The 18,240-nt window shown below is 46.1% G+C and overlaps 2 protein-coding genes across 17 annotated transcripts in view; one reads left to right on the forward strand and one right to left on the reverse strand.

Annotated features, from left to right (window-relative positions):
- The window catches only part of NME9 (NME/NM23 family member 9), a 31,472-nt gene extending 21,442 nt beyond the window's left edge, over positions 1 to 10,030 (forward strand). Inside the window, exons 9-12 of the mRNA XM_081574119.1 lie at positions 5,184 to 5,276; positions 6,178 to 6,332; positions 7,927 to 8,066; positions 9,773 to 10,030. Coding sequence (XP_081430245.1) covers positions 5,184 to 5,276; positions 6,178 to 6,332; positions 7,927 to 8,066; positions 9,773 to 9,870 — 486 coding nt within the window. The 3' untranslated portion in view covers positions 9,871 to 10,030. The remainder of the gene's footprint in view (positions 1 to 5,183; positions 5,277 to 6,177; positions 6,333 to 7,926; positions 8,067 to 9,772) is intronic.
- Positions 10,031 to 15,978: 5,948 nt separating this feature from the next.
- ARMC8 (armadillo repeat containing 8) overlaps positions 15,979 to 18,240 on the reverse strand; it is a 103,398-nt gene continuing 101,136 nt past the window's right edge. For 10 of the 16 annotated variants that reach the window (XM_081574117.1, XM_081574111.1, XM_081574114.1 and 7 more), the window contains one exon: positions 15,979 to 17,778. In XM_081574117.1, the coding sequence (XP_081430243.1) occupies positions 17,745 to 17,778 (34 nt within the window). In that variant the 3' untranslated portion in view covers positions 15,979 to 17,744. The remainder of the gene's footprint in view (positions 17,779 to 18,240) is intronic. The other 6 variants (XR_014077998.1, XR_014077999.1, XR_014077994.1 and 3 more) reach the window with 1 other exon arrangement.

An 18,240-nucleotide genomic window follows, 5' to 3' on the forward strand; every position in this document is an offset into this window, starting at 1 on the left:
TATTGATAAGTATGATCCCATCTCCATTTACTTTGTTGTTTGGGGTTTGGGTTTATAAACCTTTTCTTTGTTTCCTGTCTAGAGAAGATCCTTTAGCATTTGTTGGAGAGCTGGTTTGGTGGTGCTGAATTCTCTCAGCTTTTGCTTGTCTGTAAAGCTTTTGATTTCTCCTTCATATTTGAATGAGATCCTTGCTGGGTACAGTAATCTGGGTTGTAGGTTTTTCTCTTTCATCACTTTAAGTATGTCCTGCCATTCCCTTCTGGCTTGATGAGTTTCTGTTGAAAGATCAGCTGTTATCCTTATGGGGATCCCCTTGTGGGTTAATTGTTGTTTTTCCCTTGCTGCTTTTAATATTTGTTCTTTGTGTTTTGTCTTCATTAATTTGATTGATATGTGTCTTGGGGTGTTTTACCTTGTGTTTATCCTGTTTGGGACTTTCTGGGTTTCTTGGACTTGGGTGGCTACTTCCTTCCCCATTTTAGGGAAGTTTTCAACTATTATCTCCTCAAGTATTTTCTCATGGCCTTTCTTTTTGTCTTCTTCTTCTGGGACTCCTATGATTTGAACATTGGGGTGTTTGACATTATCCCAGAGGTCTCTGAGGTTGTCCTCATTTCTTTTAATTCTTTTTTCTTTTTTCCTCTCTGCTTCATTTATTTCCACCATTCTATCTTCCACCTCACTTATCCTATCTTCTGCCTCAGTTATTCTACTATTGGTTCCCTCCAGAGTGCTTTTGATCTCAGCTATTGCATTATTCATTATTGATTGTTTCTTTTTTATTTCTTCTAGCTCCTTGTTAAACTTTTCTTGCTTCTCTTCAATCCTTGTCTCGAGACTATCTGTAACTCCATTTTGTCTTCAAAATTTTGGATCATTTTTACTATCATTATTCTGATTTCTTTTTCAGTTAGACTCCCTATCCCCTCCTCTTTTATTTGGTTTGGTGGGCTTTTATCATGTTCCTTTACCTGCTGAATATTTCTCTGCCTTTTCATCTTGTTTAGGTTGCTGTGTTTGGGGTGGCCTTTCTGTGTGCTGGAAGTTTGTGGTTCCTCTTTATTGTGGAGGTTCCTCCCTGTGGGTAGGGTTGGACAAGTGACTTGTCAAGGTTTCCTGGTTAAGGAAGCTTATGTTGGTGTTCTGTTGGGTGGAGCTGGATCTCTTCTTTCTGGAGTGCAATGAAGTGTCCTGTGGTGAGTTTTGAGGTGTCTATGGGTTTGGTGTGACTTTTGGCCGCCTGTATTTTTGTGCTTGGGGTTATGTTCCTGCTTTGTTGGAGAATTAGCTTGGTATGTCTTGCTCTGAAACTTGTTGGCTCTTGGGTGGAGCTTGGTTTCAGTGTAGGTGTGGTGGCTTTTGGATGAGCTTTTGTCAATTAATGGTCCCTGGAGTCAGGAGATTTCTGGTGATCTCAAGTTTTGGATTTAGGCCTCCTGCCTCTGGCTTTCAGTCTTATTCTTGTAGTAGCCTCAAGACTTCTCCATCCCTACAGCACCAGTGACAAAACATCTAGGTCAGTGGTGAAAAGATACTCCACAGTGAAGGACACACAGAGAGGTTCACAGAGTTACATGAAGAAGAGAAGAGGGAGGAGGGAGGTAGAGGTGATCAGTTGGAGAAGAGGGGGAATCAAAAGGGGAGAGAGCAGTCTAGCCAGTAATCAATTCCCTATTTGCTCTCCACAGTCTGGAACACTCAGAGAGATTCATGGAGTTTCATAGAGAAGAGAAAAAGGAGGAAGGAGATAGGGGTGACCAGGAGGAGGGAGGAGGAGTGAAAAGGAGAGAGACCAGTCCAGCTTGTGATCAGTTCCCTAAGTTTTCTCCACAGCCTGGAACACCCAAAGAGATTCACAGAGTTAAGTAGAGAAGAGAAGGGAGAGGGAGGAGATATAGGTGACCTGGGGGAGAGAAAGGAGAGTCAAAAGGGGAGAGAGCAATCAAGCCAGTAATCACAGTCCTAAGTAAAAATGGGTACTGAAGATTGGATTCTTAATGGTACAAAATTGATAACAATTACCAAAAAGCAAAGATTAAAAATCTAGAGTAGAAGTTAGATTCTCAAAAATACAATATTAACAAAACAAAACAAAATTGCAAAAGTTGTATTAAAAAATGAAATTTGCTTTAAAAATAGGGTCTTTTTGCCCCAAGGTAATAGTAGGTTTTAAAAATGAAAATTAAAGGATTATTAAAGGATTTAAAAATAAAAAAAAATTAAAAAGAAATTTAAAAATGATAATAGTAAAATATATCTAGGAATTTCCCTGGAGCTGTTGAGGGCAGTGGGTGGTCAGTTCAGTTTCAGATAGTTCCTTGTTCCAGCTTATACTTCTTCTCAAAGTCTATAGGTCTCTTCCAATGTAGTCAGTGTTAACTACAGGGTTTTAATCTGTTGCACCAGAGCCTTTCCCTCTTCTTGGTTTATTTTGGCTTCCTCTGTTTGCAAGTCTCTTCAGTGTCTAACTTCCACCCTGACACAAGGGGGCGAAAGTGGTCATTTATTTAGGCTCAGTTGTTCAATTGTGCTGTGGGGAGGGAGGAACACTGCAAACAAATATCACTAGTGAGCATGAGGAGTGCTCACAGTGTCTGGGTCACACTGGGTTTGCCCCCGCTCATGGCGTGTGTGCTTTCCCAGTCTACACTGCTTAGGCTCCAGGTTGCTCTGCCGGGGAACTTTCTGGGGTGGGCCCTGGGTTGTGTGCACTTCCCAGATCTACGCTGCTCAGGTTCAGGTTCTCGGGTACTCCACAAAGGCACAGATTCAGTTGCGCTTGTGTTTTGTGCCCTTCCCAGGTCCAAGCAGCTCAGGCAACCAGGTGCTTGGTGAGCGCACACTCCCCAGGTGTGGTGCGTCTTATCGCCTCCCCAGTCCCAGCTGCTCGGTTTCCTGGGTGCGCAGCCGGGGCGCCATTTCAGGTGTGCCGTGTGTCTCCTCTGGGGAGCTAATCTCTGGCTGCAACCCTTCTGACGTATGTCAACCGTCCAGGATCCCAGGAAGACTTGGTTAGCGACAGAACCTGCTCGCAGTTTGGTAGAGGATGCCATCTCTGGGGCTGAGTTTTCCCTTTTCCTTCCGGTTCTGGCTGTCGCCTGCCTGCCTCCCTGCCTCTGGCGGGGGATGGAGCAGTCCGCAGCTGGCTAGCTCTCCTCTGGTATTTGCTCAGCCCTTTTTTCTGTGAGCGGCCGGCAGTGTCTTAGGTTAGAGCTTTTCGTGGGAAAGTGCTCTCTCTCTCTCTCTTTCCTCCCGCCCCCCCCCCCTTTTTGTCTCTCTCTGGCTATCCTACAGTTTAGGTCGCTATCTCACGTTAGCTTCCTCAGATTGTCCTCAGAGCATTCAGGCCCAGTCCTTACCCTAAGCAGTGCAGCCTGCGCCTCCCTGTTCAGCCCCCGCTTGCTGGTGACGGTTGCAAGCATCTGGGCTACTTCTCTGGGATTTGTAGTTAGACTCATAGTCTGTGGGTTTTATTTATTTACTTTTTCCTCCCGGTTATGTTGCTCTCTGAGATTCCAAAACTCCCCACAGACCCGCCGGTGAGAGGTTCTCCTGGTGTTTGGAAACGTCTCTTTTAAGACTCCCTCCCCGGGATGGGTCACCGTCCCTAACTCTTTTGTCTCTCTTTTTATCTCTTATATTTTGTCGTACCTTCTTTCAAAGACAATGGGCTGCCTTTCTGGGTGCCTGGTGTCTTCCACCAGCGTTCAGAAGTTGTTTTGTGGTATTTGCTCAGGGTTCAAATGATCTTTTGATGAATTTGTGAGGGAGAAAGTGGTCTCCCCATCCTATTCCTCTGCCATCTTAGGCCATCAGGGTCTTTTCAGATGAGTCAGTTCTTCACATCAGGTGGCCAAAATATTGGAGTTTCAGCTTCAGCATCAAACCTTTCAAAGAATATTTAGGAGTCATTTTATTTAGAATTAACTGGTTGGATCTCCTTGCAATCCAAGGGACTCTCAAGAGTCTTCTCCAACACCACACTTCAAAAGCATCAATTCTTTAGCGGTCAGCTTTCTTTATAGTCCAACTCTCACATTCATACATGACTACTGGAAAAACATAGCCTTGACTAGACAGACCTTTGTTGGCAAAGTAATGTCTCTGCTTTTTAATATGCTGTCTAGGTTGGTCATAGCTTTTATTCCAAGGAACAAGCATCTTTTAATTTCATGGCTGCAGTCACTATCTGCAGTGATTTTGAAGCCCCCCCAAATAAAGTCTGTCACTGTTTCCATTTTTTCCCCATCTATTTGCCATGAAGTGATGGGACCGGATGCCATGATCTTAGTTTTCTGAATGTTGAGTGTTAAGCCGACTTTTTCACTCTCCTCTTTCACTTTCATGAAGAGGCTCTTTAGTTCTTCTTTGCTTTCTGTCATAAGGGTGGTGTCATCTGAGTATCTGAGGTTATTGATATTTCTCTCGGCAATCTTGATTCCAGCGTGTGCTTCACCCAGCCTGGCATTTTGCATGATGTACTCTGTATATAAGTTAAATAAGCAGGGTGACAATATACAACCTTAATGTACTCCTTTCCTTATTTGGAACCAGTCTGTTATTCCATGTCCAGTTCTGACTGTTGCTTCTTGACCTGCATACAGATTTCTCAGGAGGCAGGTAAGGTGGTCTGGTATTCCCATCTCTTGAAGAATTTTCCACATTTTGTTGTGATCCACACAATTAAAGGTTTGGGCATAATCAATAAAGCAGAAGTAGATGTTTTTCTGGAACTCTCTTGCTTTCTCGATGATCCAATCGATGTTGGCAATTTGATCTCTGGTTCCTCTGTGTTTTCTAAATCCAGCTTGAACATCTGGAAGTTCACGGTTCACATACTGTTGAAGCCTGATTTGGAGAATTTTGAGCATTATTTTGCTAGCATGTGAGATGAGTGCAATTGTGCAGTAGTTTGAACATTCTTTGGTATTGCCTTTCTTTGGGATTGGAATGAAAACTGACCTTTTCCAGTCCTGTGGCCACTGCTGAATTTTCCAAATTTGCTGACATATTGAGTGCAGCACTTTCACAGCATCATCTTTTAGGATTTGAAATAGCTCAACTGAAATTTCATCACCTCCACTAGCTTTGTTCATAGTGATGTTTTCTAAGGCCCACTTGATTTCACATTCCAGGATGTCTGGCTCTTTACCATATATATGTGTGTATATCTCCTACAGATCCAGGAAGCTGGGTTTGACATTTTAACGAATGAAGAGAGAACCATGACAGAAGCAGAAATGCGACTTTTCTACCAACACAGAGCTGGAGAGGTCAGCTTTTCAGTTTCCATTTACCCAACATGCTTGCATTTCTTTCTCTTTCTCCAACATCATGTTTATAGATTGATATTAGTTTGGGAGAAACTAGACTATTATGAAGAACAAGATTATGAACAGCAAGTGCCCCATGAAATTTCTCTAAGCATAATGATTACAGGCTGCGTCAGGGAGACATTGCTTGGTATGCTCCCAAAGATTAGAGTTTGACTCTAACTTAAGTAATGAAATAAGGAATTTATTGTGGGGATACTCCATGACTCCCAGAACTGAAGCAAGAAGGCTGAAGGAGTTGCATGAGAAGGTGTGGGGACAAGAAGAACCAAGGCAGAGGTATGGATTTCTGGAACAAAACCTCACGGGCAGTCACTTCAGGTGCTCCTGTTGGGTGACAGATCCAACCACTTTCCATCTGTTTCTGTTTCTGACTCACCCTCCTGGGAGACAGGGTCTGGTTGACCTAGCCTGGGCCCCACCTCTCAGGTGAGGAGGGTGTGTGTGGAGGGGTATATAGGCATTGTGGTTGTCGGCCAGACTAGGACTGAGTGAAATGGGGAAGGGCTGCTCCCTAAAAGAAGCTTGAGTGCTGCTACTTGAAGAAGGGGGAAAGATTGCAAGACACAGAAAAGAAGTCTCAGCTGTATCCCCTGGTTTCCATGTGTGTGGTCTTCTAAATGCTGCTATCTAACTTCTTATAATTTCATGCTCAACCCCAAACATGTCATTTCAGAGCCTCATCTTCCTGCCTTTAACTTATATCTGGGTTCTCTGTGTCTTTGGGTACCACTTCCCCTCCCTGGGGTCTTCCAGGGCATGCTGGCTGGTGGTGAGGCAGCTCACAGACCCTCTCCCTGGAGCCCCTGGCCTGATTCACTCCCTTCCCTCCCTGTGCTAGGACACATTTGAGAAGCTGGTACATCACATGTGCAGTGGACCAAGCCACCTCCTGATCCTTACCAGGACTGAGGGCACCGAGGATGTGGTCACTGCCTGGCGAAACTTCATGGGGCCCTGTGACCCCCATGTGGCAAGGAGGGAGCAGCCTGACAGGTAACGTCACCAGCAGTGGTCCTTATATGCATTTCAACACCTGCATCTGAGGAAGCTGAGAGCCCTGCTAGGGGTTCAGCCCAGAATTGTGGGTAACACAGAAAGCACTCTGATGGCCACGAAGCTCCCTCCTTGTTATATGCTGGGGAGTCCCTGCCCTTTGTTATGTATTTGAGGAGACCCTGACGCCCTCCCCATCTGATCCTACCCCAGCCCTTCAGAGGATGCCTCCTTGCTGCCTCTTCCCCTCTTCTGAAGGCTTCTATGGGTCCAGTCTTCACTGTTCTCTCTGTAGCAGAGGGTTTGTGGTCCCAGAGCCATCTGAAACCCTGACCCAGGAAGTACAGATTCCAGGGCTACACCCAGGCCTGCTGAGTCAGAGACTCTGAGTGGGGCCTAAGAATCAGCAGTGTAGACTCAGCCCCCCACCCCTTATCCCCTACTCCCTACCCAAGGTGTCCTGAGGTCCTCTAGAGTCTGAGCACCCTTTTCTGCACACAGCGCTAGGCTGCCTCGGTCAGCTCCCTGACCCTGTGTGAATGTTTAGCCTGACAACGCCACTGCCAAATCCACTGTCTTGCCTTTGAAGCTGAGAGAGGCCCCGCCAACAAGAAAGACATTAGCAAGAGACTAAGTAACTGCAGTTTTACTTCATAGTTGTAGGGAGCTGGGAACATTCGTGTTTGAGACAGCCAGGGCTGGTGAAAGACAGCCCAGAGTTCAGATCTTAGGTTTTCTGAGCCTCAATTCTCTCATCTATAAAATGGGGTTGTGAGCACCTATCTTGGGAGGCTGTTAGAGTGCTGTGGTTAGAACCTCTCTTCTTCCTCTTGCTAACTGTGGTCTTGGGTCATCTGTGCTTTAATCCCTCTGTCTTAAAGTCCTCATCTAGAAAATAGGAACTACAATGGGAAAGGACCTGCCTCAGATTAAGAGAGAGAGAGAAAGAGGGAACTTTGAACACTGTTTGAGATAAACGAAATCTTAGCAGTATTAGTATTATTTTAGGGAACCTTGAGGGATTGACTATGCCAATTTGTATCAAGCCCTCAGCAGGGTGCTTGCCTAGCCCTCAGTAGTAACAGCTACAAAATGACAGCTCCTGGGCTCACACCACGACTCATGCATATTTTCCCCCTTTTAAAAATATTTATTTATTTGGCTGCATCAGGTCTTAGTTGCCACACGTAGGCTCCGGAGCACAAGGGCTTCAGTAGTTGTGGCACATGGGTTTAGTTGCTCCATGGTGTGTGGGATCTTAGTTCCAAAACCAGGGATCAAACCCACACCCCCTGCATCGCAAGGCGGGTTTGTCACCAGTGGACCACCAGGGAAGTCCCAACTCATGCATATTTAAACTGGGGGTCACGACAGTCCCCCTAGTCTCCCTCACAGGGTTGCTGCACAAATGAAACAAAGTCAGAACACTGCTGGTTACCATCACCCTTGATGCTGTTCCTGGCATTTCCAGCAGAGAAAGCCATGTCACAGAAATGCTGCCTGTTGATGGGTAGCTGGTGGCCGTGTTGCTAGAGATCAAAACATTTCTTTTCAAATGAGATAGCTCTTTCTTGTACATTTTGCATACTGCCAGTCTCCGGGCTCAGTATGGCATGGAAATGCCCTTTAATGCAGTCCATGGAAGCTGGGACTCAGAAGACGCCCATCGGGAACTGGCCCTGCTCTTCCCCAGTTTTCACTTTTCAGACCAGATTCCAGAATCTGTCCCTCTGGGTAAGTCATCCAGGCAGATCTGGTTTGTATTTAATCCCCAGTGGGGATGCTATTTGTGTGTGTGTTTGGGGGGGGATTTGGTTACTGATAGTAACTATGTGGTAACCACCTTCAGGAAAAACAGGGGCCCTTAGGAAACTTTAGCAACCGTCCCGCTGTTTTATTTTCAGAGTAACAGTGCTGCTTTTTAATACCTTACTACATTTTTTGCTGCATATTTCACTTTGAAGCCAAACTCTTCCTGCAAATTTACTTTGCATTCTCCCCTGGAAACCACAGGAGAATGTAACTTTCCAGAAGCCAACTTCCAAGGCAGAGGCCAGACAGTCACTTGGTCACTTCCTCCGAGCTCTGCAGGCCCCACCAAGCCTTTGATGGGGTTGCCGAGAAATAGAGGGTTATACAGAAGTACCCTCCACCTGGAGCTGCTATGGCTCTCGTATCCCTCAGCCCTCACATTTGGGAAAAGTGTGCTGGGCTTTTTTGGAGGCACCCCTTCCAAATCTGGGTGAGAAACCCCCGGGGCTCAGAGCACATGTGACCTGCCCCACTCCATGAGTGGGAGAACAATGCCTGTGCTGCTCCTGCCGAGTTACACATCTCCGTTTGAGCCTGAGGTGAGGCGGAAGGGGCTGGGAGTGAACATGCTGGGAAAAGCAAAGGATGTGAAGGTGGCCTTCTTGGGAGAGGGTTGCCTGCAGATCCAAAATGGTAATAACCTCTATGTGCCTGCATGTTAGGGCTTTTCACCCAAATGCTTCCCTAAATGTTTATGTTCGTCATGGTCTCCTCAAGATCCACATCCAGCCAAGTAAGAATAAATGGTCCGAAGGCAAGAAAAAGAAGGGTGGGAGCTGACCCCTGCTGGCCCTTGTTTAATCCTGGAGCGGCCTGCTGCTGGCTGAGGGACGACTGGGAGTGAGATGGAGTTTAGGGAGGCACTCTCACTCTGGTGTGGGAGGTACTGGGAAGACCAGCTTGCCTCTAGGGACCTGCCCTCACGGAGAGCCCACGATGTGTAGTCAGGGGACCTCTTCATCCGTTTGGGGTAGTGACTGGAACAAGTAGGTATGATTCTGGGGAAGGAGGAGAGGGAACTGGCTGGAGAACATTCACCGGGATAATGACCTCCCAGGATGATGAGCTGAAGGGTCTGAGCCTGGATCACACCTGGGATAAGTGCACAGCTTCCTGTGGGGATAACCCAGAAGTAGCCTGGTTGGGATGCTAGTGTTCTGCCCCTTTTCTGATGTATGTGTTGCACCCTCTCAGCTGTCAGGAGCAGAGTGTGCTTTCTGTGTATCCAGCACTTTTTCTGGGCCCTGGAGACAGTCCTGGGTCTGAATCCCACCTCTACTATTTATTAGCGGAATAGCCTCGGGAAAGTTACTCTTTTGGACCTCAGTTGCCTTGTGTGTGAGGTGGAGATGATGAGACCTGTTACAGCCCCGTAATCATCATCTTTCTCAGAGGGTTCTTGTGAAGCTCATAGCCTGGGGCCTGACACAAGTGCTCAGCCAGTGTCACTTCCTTTCCTAATTCTTCCCTAGTCCCTGACACACACTAGGACCTCTTTGCTGCCCTGTCCACCCCAACCCCTAGCTTCACCGTCTGTCTTTCTGCTGTTCTTTGGTGAACAGTCTGTGGGTGGGGGAGCGGGACTGGGCTGTTGTAAGAAGTCCTACAAAATGCCTGTCATCCCACAGGACGTGAGGCTGAAGGAGCAGAGGGCTCCGGCAAAATGCTGTGCTCCCCGGAGGATGGAGATGAGGCAGCCCATGACCAGGGTGAGGCCACGAGCTGAAGTCAGAACGCTTATATCTGCTGCACATAAGGAAACTTCCGGAACTGGAACTTCCTCTTTTGAGCACCAATACTTTCTTGATTTAGCTATCCTTCATGAATAGCAGCAGCAGCAGCAGCATGAATAAAAATAACGGTATCCACTTTCCTGCCTTACTAAACAGTATGAATGTGGAATATGTACTTTTGGGGGGCCATCTTTGACATTTTAGAAAATAAATGGACATCAGCCATTGAACTCTGCTGTGACATGATGTCATCTCAGGGGATACTTACTGAGCTAGAGGACAGTGCCTCCCCAGGAATAAATCTACATTATGGATGAAATGATTTTATTTTTTAGACAAAATTTTTTAAAAAATATTTGCTGCGCCGGGTCTTATTTTCAGCACTTGGGAGCTTCAGTCTTCACTGTGGCATGCAGCATCTTCAATTGCAGTTCTTAGTTGCAGCACACGGGATCTAGTTCCCTGAGCAGGGATCGAACCCAGGCCCCCTGCACTGGGAATGAAGTCTTAGCTGGTGGACCACCAGGGAAGTCCCATGGATGAAACAATTTTAGAGCTTAACTTGGTTAACAGTGAACTTGAAATCAGTGCAACAGGACTGGATGTGACACTTCAGGGCTTATGGGGGCAGATATAAATCAGCTTTAATTCATGCCATGCACCCTGGCTACACGGGCAGTCCTGGAATAAGCTGATTCACCATCTGTGGTTCTCCATGAATCAGAGCATGTTCAGAAAACAGTGCTTGGGGGTTACATTTGGAACCAGGGTTCAACTAATTTTCTTAATACCCCTATCTCCCCATTTCTTGGGTTTCTGATTTTGGCTAAAGCTGAATTGTATTTTATTTTTAAAAAATTTTGTTTGGCTGCACCATGGGCTTGTAGGATCTTGGTTCCCCAACCAGGGATCAAACCCCAGCAGTGAAAGCTCCAAATCTAACCATGGGGCCACCAGGGAATCGCCAAGACTAATTTTAAAAGCTGAGAGCTCCTCGTGGTAGCACCAGCTTTCACTCAATTGCCTGGCTTAGTCGTCCCTTCACGGGTCACAGGAGCTGTCCAATAACTGTCACTACTCCGGTGAGTAGTAACATGAAAGCTACTCCTTCTTACTGGTTTCTTCTTTGGTTTATTTGTAAATGCACTGAGCCTGGGCATACTCTTTCCTCTGTGGCTTGGGAAAAGGCTGTGTTCTTCTACACCATGAGGCAAATGGCTGGTTTTCTCATGAGATGACTTTGTGCTTATGACCTGAAGAAGCTCTCTAAACGAACAGTTCGTGTCCACAAACTGTCTTTTATGGGTGCACTACCCTGTCCTCCAGCCTGTAGCATGAGGCCTTCGGGGCTGGGGCCAGGGACACAAGGATGAGTCAGGCTGTAGAAGGTTGGGATCAAGGCCTATGACACTGGGTTCAGTTCAGCGGCTCAGTTGTGTCCGACTCTTTGTGACCCCATGGACTGCAGCACTCCAGGCTTCCCTGTCCATCACCAACTCCCAGAGCTTACTCAAACTCATGTCCATTGAGTCAGTGATGCCATCCAACCATCTCACCCTCTGTCGTCTCCTTCTCCTCCCACCTTCAATCTTTCCTAGCATCAGGGTCTTTTCTAGTGAGTCAGTTCTTTGCATCAGGTGGCCAAAGTATTGGAGTTTAAGCTTCAGCATCAGTTCTTCCAATGAATATTCAGGACTGATTTCCTTTAGGATAGACTGGATCTCCTTGCAGTCCGAGGGACTCTCAAGAGAGTTTTCTCCAACACCACAGTTCAAAAGCATCAATTCTTCAGCACTCATCTTTCTTTATACTCCAACTCACATCCATACATGACTACTGGAAAAACCATAGCTTTGACTAGACGGACCTTAGTTGGTAAAGTAACATCTCTGCTTTATAATATGCTGTCTAGGTTGACCATAGCTTTCTTCCAACGAGCAAGCATCTTTTAATTTCATGGCTGCCATCACCAGCTGCAGTGATTTTGGAGTCCCCCCAAAATAAAGTCTGCCATTGTTTCCACTGTTTCTCCATCTATTTGCCATGAAGTGATGGGACCGGATGCCATAATCTTAGTTTTCTGTATGTTAAGCTTTAATCCAACTTTTTCACTCTCCTCTTTCACTTTCATGAAGAGGCTCTTTTGTTCTTCTTTGCTTTCTGTCATAAGGGTGGTGTCATCTGAGTATCTGAGGTTATTGATATTTCTCCCAGCAATCTTGATTCCAGCGTGTGCTTCACCCAGCCCAGCATTTTGCATGGTGTACTCTGCATATAAGTTATATAAGCAGGGTGACAATATACAACCTTGATGTACTCTTTTCCTGATTTGGAACCAGTCTGTTGTTCCATGTCCAGTTCTGACTGTTGCTTCTTGACCTGCATACAGATTTCTCAGGAGGCAGGTAAGGTGGTCTGGTATTCCCATCTCTTGAAGAGTTTTCCATGGTTTGTTGTGACTCACACCATCAAAGGTTTTGGCATAATCAGTAAAGCAGAAGTAGATGTTTTTCTGGAACTCCCTTGTTTTTTCGATAATCCAGCGGATGTTGGCAATTTGATCTCTGGTTCCTCTGTGTTTTCTAAATCCAGCTTGAACTTCTGGAATTTCTTGGTTCACATACTGTTGAAGCCTGACTTGGAGAATTTTGAGCATTACTTTGCTAGCATGTGAGATGAGTGCAATTGTGCAGTAGTTTTCTTTGGCATTGCCTTTCTTTGAGATTGGACTGAAAACTGACCTTTTCCAGTCCTGTGGCCACTGCTGAGTTTTCCAAATTTGCCGACATATTGAGTGCAGCACTTTCACAGCATCACCTTTGAGGATTTGAAATAGCTCAACTGGAATTCCATCACCTCCACTAGCTTTGTTTGTAGTGATGTTTCCTAAGGCCCACTTGACTTTGCATTCCAGGATGTCTGGCTCTAGGTGAGTGATCACACCATCATGGTTATTTGGGTCATGAAGATCTTTTTTGTATAGTTCTTCTGTGTATTCTTGCCACCTCTTCTTAATATCTTCTGCTTCTGTTAGGTCCATACTTCTGTCCTTTATTGTGCCCATATTCACATGAAATATTCCCTTGGTATCTCTAATTTTCTTGAAGAGATCTCTAGTCTTTCCCATTCTATTGTTTTCCTCTATTTCTTTGCATTGATCACTGAGGAAGGCTTTCTTATCTCTCCTTGCTATTCTTTGAAACTCTGAATTCAGATGGGTATATCTTTCCTTTTCTCTGTTGCTTTTCCCTTCTCTTCTTTTCACAGCTATATGTAAGGCCTCCTCAGACAACCATTTTGCGTTTTTGCATTTCTTTTTCTTGGAGATGGTCTTGATCACTGCCTCCTGTACAATGTCACAAACCTCCGTCCATAGTTCTTCAGGCACTCCATCAGATCTAATCCCTTGAATCTATTTGTCACTTCCACTGTATAACTGTAAGGGATTTGATTTAGGTCATACCTGAATGGTCTGGTAGTTTTCTCTACTTTCTTCAACTTAAGTCTGAATTTGGCAATAAGGAATTCACAATCTGAGCCACAGTCAGCTCCTGGTCTTGTTTTTGCTGACTACATAGAGCTTCTCCATCTTTGGCTGCAAAGAATATAATCAATCTGATTTCGGTATTGACAATCTCGTGATATACATGTGTAGAGTCTTGGTGTTTCCCACGACCTTAGGTCACCTCTGGATGGAAAGTTGCCTGCCCGTCGTACTCAGCACCATCAGTACAGACCCCATGAGAACATTCAGTGGAGCCCTCCCTGACAGACTCTCAGGAAAGTTGACTCTGCCAAAGCAGACACCCCCTCCCCCCCACCGACACAGAGCCCACCAAGGGGCTGTGCTCTGACCTTTGTGAATGGTCTCAAGATGGGGCAGCTCTGTCAGTCTGGGCTCACCTCTGAGCTGGCTCCAGAGCCCCACACTTGGTCTCCCACACCATGGGTGTTGTTTGGCTCTGAATGAGCTGCTTGGGGTACACCCAGTTGACAGCTATCTGGTCTCCCCAGAAGCTGGGATGCCAAGCTTCCATCACTGGAGAGAGAAGAGGTGAGAAATGGAGTGACCAAGGCCTCCGAAAGCAGGGGAGGGAAGAGCAGGTGGAGGGACTGGCCTGTGTGTGTAGGCGTCTGTGATGACCTTTCAGCCTTCCCAGGATGTGGCTGGGATGGCAGCGCTGGGATGGGGAAAGCAGGAGGACATAGGTGACAGCACTGGGGTAGGAGGTATAGTGACACACCCCTTCCTTCTATTACAAGGGTGCTTCTTTTCTCAGAGTCCAGAAGGTTCCTGGCAGAAGGAATGAAGGTGGGGTGGAGAGAGAAGAAGAGAAGCTCCTGAAAGTGATGGAAATGTCTGCTCACCAACAGAGGAGGGAAATCCTTGGTAGATACCCCGGGCCTGCCGGATGGGCACTGTTTTAGGCCTTAAGGCTTCTCCTGGGTGTGAGCACCCGACAGGGTGGACGGCAGGCCTAGCCCCACTAAGTTAAGGAGGTGGCCTGACCGTCTCAGGCTCTCCACTCAGCCAGGGTGCTGACTGTCCAGCAGAGCCAAGGCCAAGGCCAGGAACTGAAGGGCTAGAGGGAGGAACGCACTTGGGGGGCCATAGCATGGCTCCCTCAGCTTGCCCTGAAGCCAGGTCAGGACCAATACCCTCCTCAGGCTGGGAATGGACACATGCCTCCTGCCCAGCACCGAGGGAGGTCAGTGCCAGGGGCAGGACCGGGGCAGCACTAGCCCCACCCCAGGTGGCAAGGTCCCGGGACTTCTCTGTCAGCTCTCCAGCAGGATCTGGAGTCAGTCCCTGCTTTCCCAGGCCTCACCGCCAAGCTCTCCCTGTGGCAGGGGAATCGCCCCCACCAACCACCTCAGCATCTTCCCCTCACCCTCTAGGGCAGGCATCCTTGGCTTTCTCTCCGATTCTAGTGAGGCCAAGAGACAGGTGGTGTGCCCCTATGTTTTAGACATGGGGGAGGAGAGCAAGAAGGCAGCACACTGGAAATGCAGAGCATCTGTGCAGGTGGTCATCTGCTAAGCTCCAGGCTTTAGTCCAGCGGGTGGTGGCGGGCGAGTGGCATACAGAAAGAGAAGAGGAGAGGATGGAGGGGAAGCCCTGGGAGTGGGCACCTGTAAGCAGAAAAGGGGGCCGCAGACAGCTGCAGAGGCTCCCGGAAGCCGCAGTTACCCTAGGGCACTAGTTCAAGCTCTGAAATGCAGTCACTTCCCACTTCTCACTCATCAAGAATCCCGGGTTTTGAAAGCCAGTCCATATTACCTTCTAATGTTTCCTACTGTTCTAGATATTTGGAAAACAGACTCCTTTTTAGAAGTTGCCATGCTTTTTTCTTGGCTTTTATTAGCATGTGTTAAAATCAAATTATCCAAACACTACCAGAAGAACATGTATTGTTCTGCATAAAGTGCTTAAGGAAAAAAAATGCAACTTATTAAATTGGACATTCTTTTCTAGTTCATAAATTTTGGGTTACAATCAGGGCACAAAAGGAGAAACAGAATGCAGTATTAGAGAGAGCGAGAAGCTTAGTGAAGAACTTGGGTGGAGACACAAGCCCACGTTCCATTCCCCCCACTTCCTTGCAGACAGAACACTGCATCTGCATAAAGCAGCAAACAGCTTTGTTTTAATAAATACATTTTCCTTCATTCAAATCAGAAAAGTTAATTATCATAAAGCACTTTTCCTCTGACCATCTGTTTATAGCCACAGGCAAGATTTATCCACAGAGTTTAAGTGTCAAAGTGTCATTTCATTGGGCTTTCAGCTTTCTAATGCTATCTGGGTTCAAGATTGTCTCAGCAATTCATTATTGGTTTATTTATATTTAGCTGGTACTTAAAAATACCAACTCTATAGTGTTTTGTGTTACAAATGCCAACCAAGGATATTTTCTCAGTACTAGAAATGTCAGTGAGTGGGCCTAAATAAGGCTTTTACCCCCCAGAACACTCCATTTTCTTTAAACTGGCTTCTGCACATTAGCACTGATGGTTGCACAAAACCCAAGTCCCTATTGGGACAGATTTATTTTTAAGTCAATAATGTTCTGAAAGAAAAAATACAACTTGGAAATCTCTGTGTTTGAATCTTGGGTGGTCATGTTGAGAACAGGGGGAAAAAAAATAGCATTAAATACATTTTAAAAACATTCATTTGCAATCAAACATATTTAAATCTTCCAAGGAAGGAGCAGGTTGGTGATGGAGTGGCTGCACCGTCGGCAGCTCTGTCAGGAATGGCAGGCGGGTTTGGGAGCCCATCGGGTGCACACACTCAGGGCAAGCTTCTGAGCATAGACCCTGCTTCCTGGCCACGATGACTTTGAACTTCTTATAGCCAAGGGAAAAGGAAGGTTGGTTGTACCTTCAAACAGTCAGGAGTAATCATGTTGAGTTCACCTTGAAGCTGACCCAGAAGTTGGAGCAGGTACCAAGCTAAGGGCTGCCAAAGGGCAAAGCAGTCCTGACTGGAAAAAGCTGTCATCTTCGGTCCTCCCAAGGGGACCCCCTTCCCTTCTCTCAAACGTCAGTGCTTTGGGCTTCATGCAGGAAAAGATCTTAGCCGCATCATTTACTAAAATTTCCATCTCACTTTACAAAAGCACACTGAATAGCAGTCCTGAGTGACAAGTATATAGAATTTGCTGAGTACAGCCAAGAGAAAAACAGCTTTCTAAACTATTCTGTTCTCTGCTTCTTCCTACAGATGTGTCTGTAGGACATTCTTTAGTTTCACAGTGATATATGCTGCTTCAGGAAGCACAAGGTGATTGGACTTTGTTTCCAGGAAGTGGTGACCTACTTCAGCTGGAGCACAAGTTTCCATGACTGGATCTAAATCCTGCCATCTATTGCTACACCAGTGACAGGGTTTAGGGCAGCTGGGAGGCTCTTGGTGCCCCGTTCCTGCCAAGCGTAGTCCACCAGTCATGGCTGGGTTTCCACTATCAGTAGTTACATTTCCCTTTGATGTCTGTATTTGTCGCCTCACTCCACTCCAACCTGTCCATCTGACTTGGAAGCCTGAGAGCTTATTGAATTAGGCTGAAAAGAGGCTCTGTACCTGCTGATATTGACGGCAGTAAGATGCTAGCTTACTATTTTGCACAGCACCATATATCATGCCTGTTACTCAGGCCAACGATAGCCAACCTTTTCTTTTTCTTTTTTTTGTTTTTTGTTTTTTTTTATAAAGAAAATCTATGTAAGTTGAGGTTCAGAAATGCATATATTTTTTACTTACAAATATTCATCTGACCAAAATTCAACATAACCTTTATGGAACACTTAACAATTGTTTTGTTTTTAAAATAACATTTCATTCAAACTGTATATAATTCAGTAATTTTTTTTTTTTATACAGCAAGCAATGCTTAAACCCTGGAAAATCTGTAGAAAAGAGATTTTCACACAAAATAAGAAAAGAAAACTTTGAGGTATCCCTCACACACACACACATTCATTCATTCTGACCTTTGTCCACACGCGTACACGCACACACACACCTGTGTGTGTGCAGACACACATCCATTCTCACTCACAAAGTGGCTGCAGCATAGGCAAAAAACTGTAGGTCCAGAGGAAAATAATTGATTGTTCTAATAAAGAGTCCAGGTAGCTCAGAAAGAAACAAAACAAAACACAATAGTCCTCTGAGGAAATTACTACCTCAAAAAAATGTTCTCAAGATGAATTTGAGATCTAAGCCTACCAAATTGCTTTTGCAAAACAGCTCCCTGCAGTCCAAGGTGACTTGTGCAAATAGAAGGAATCAAATGAGGCTAGTTCCTGTACTTCCTTTAACAAGGATGTGGGATGCCCGCAGGTGCCCGGGGTGTTCTCATCACGCCAGGTACTGCTGCAGCGCCGTCTTTGCCCTGGAATCACAGAGTTCCTGTTAGCCATCATCTCAGAAGTGTAATAAAGGCTCAAAGATGGCAGCTGGAAAAGTAAAAAAATAGGTTCCCCCAAGGGAACTGGGGTGAGCCCAGCGGAGCACCTACTATATAAGGGACAAAGATCTGTGGTCAGCACACACTGCAAACTCATGCTGGCTACATCCCCTTCCTGTGGTCCTGCTCTTGTCCTTACAGCTGCTGCAACTCATGGACATTCTATAGTTTTCCTGACCCAGGTAGGGGTGAGTAGGTGCTGATTAGAAAGTGCATGGGAGGGGCCAAGAGCTCATGGGATGAGGCTGTTGCATGGCTCAAAACTGAGGAAGGAAGGTTACGATTTTATCCTGTTCTTCACATCATGCCTGATGTCACTGACTGATGTGGGTTTTTATGGTGATTGGGGAAGGTAGCTAGTTGAAGAGGAAACTGTGCAACGTAGGC

This window comes from Giraffa tippelskirchi, chromosome 2 (genome assembly GCF_054371585.1).
Source record: "Giraffa tippelskirchi isolate mGirTip1 chromosome 2, T2T-mGirTip1v1.2.pri, whole genome shotgun sequence".
NCBI classification, from domain to species: Eukaryota; Metazoa; Chordata; class Mammalia; order Artiodactyla; family Giraffidae; genus Giraffa; species Giraffa tippelskirchi.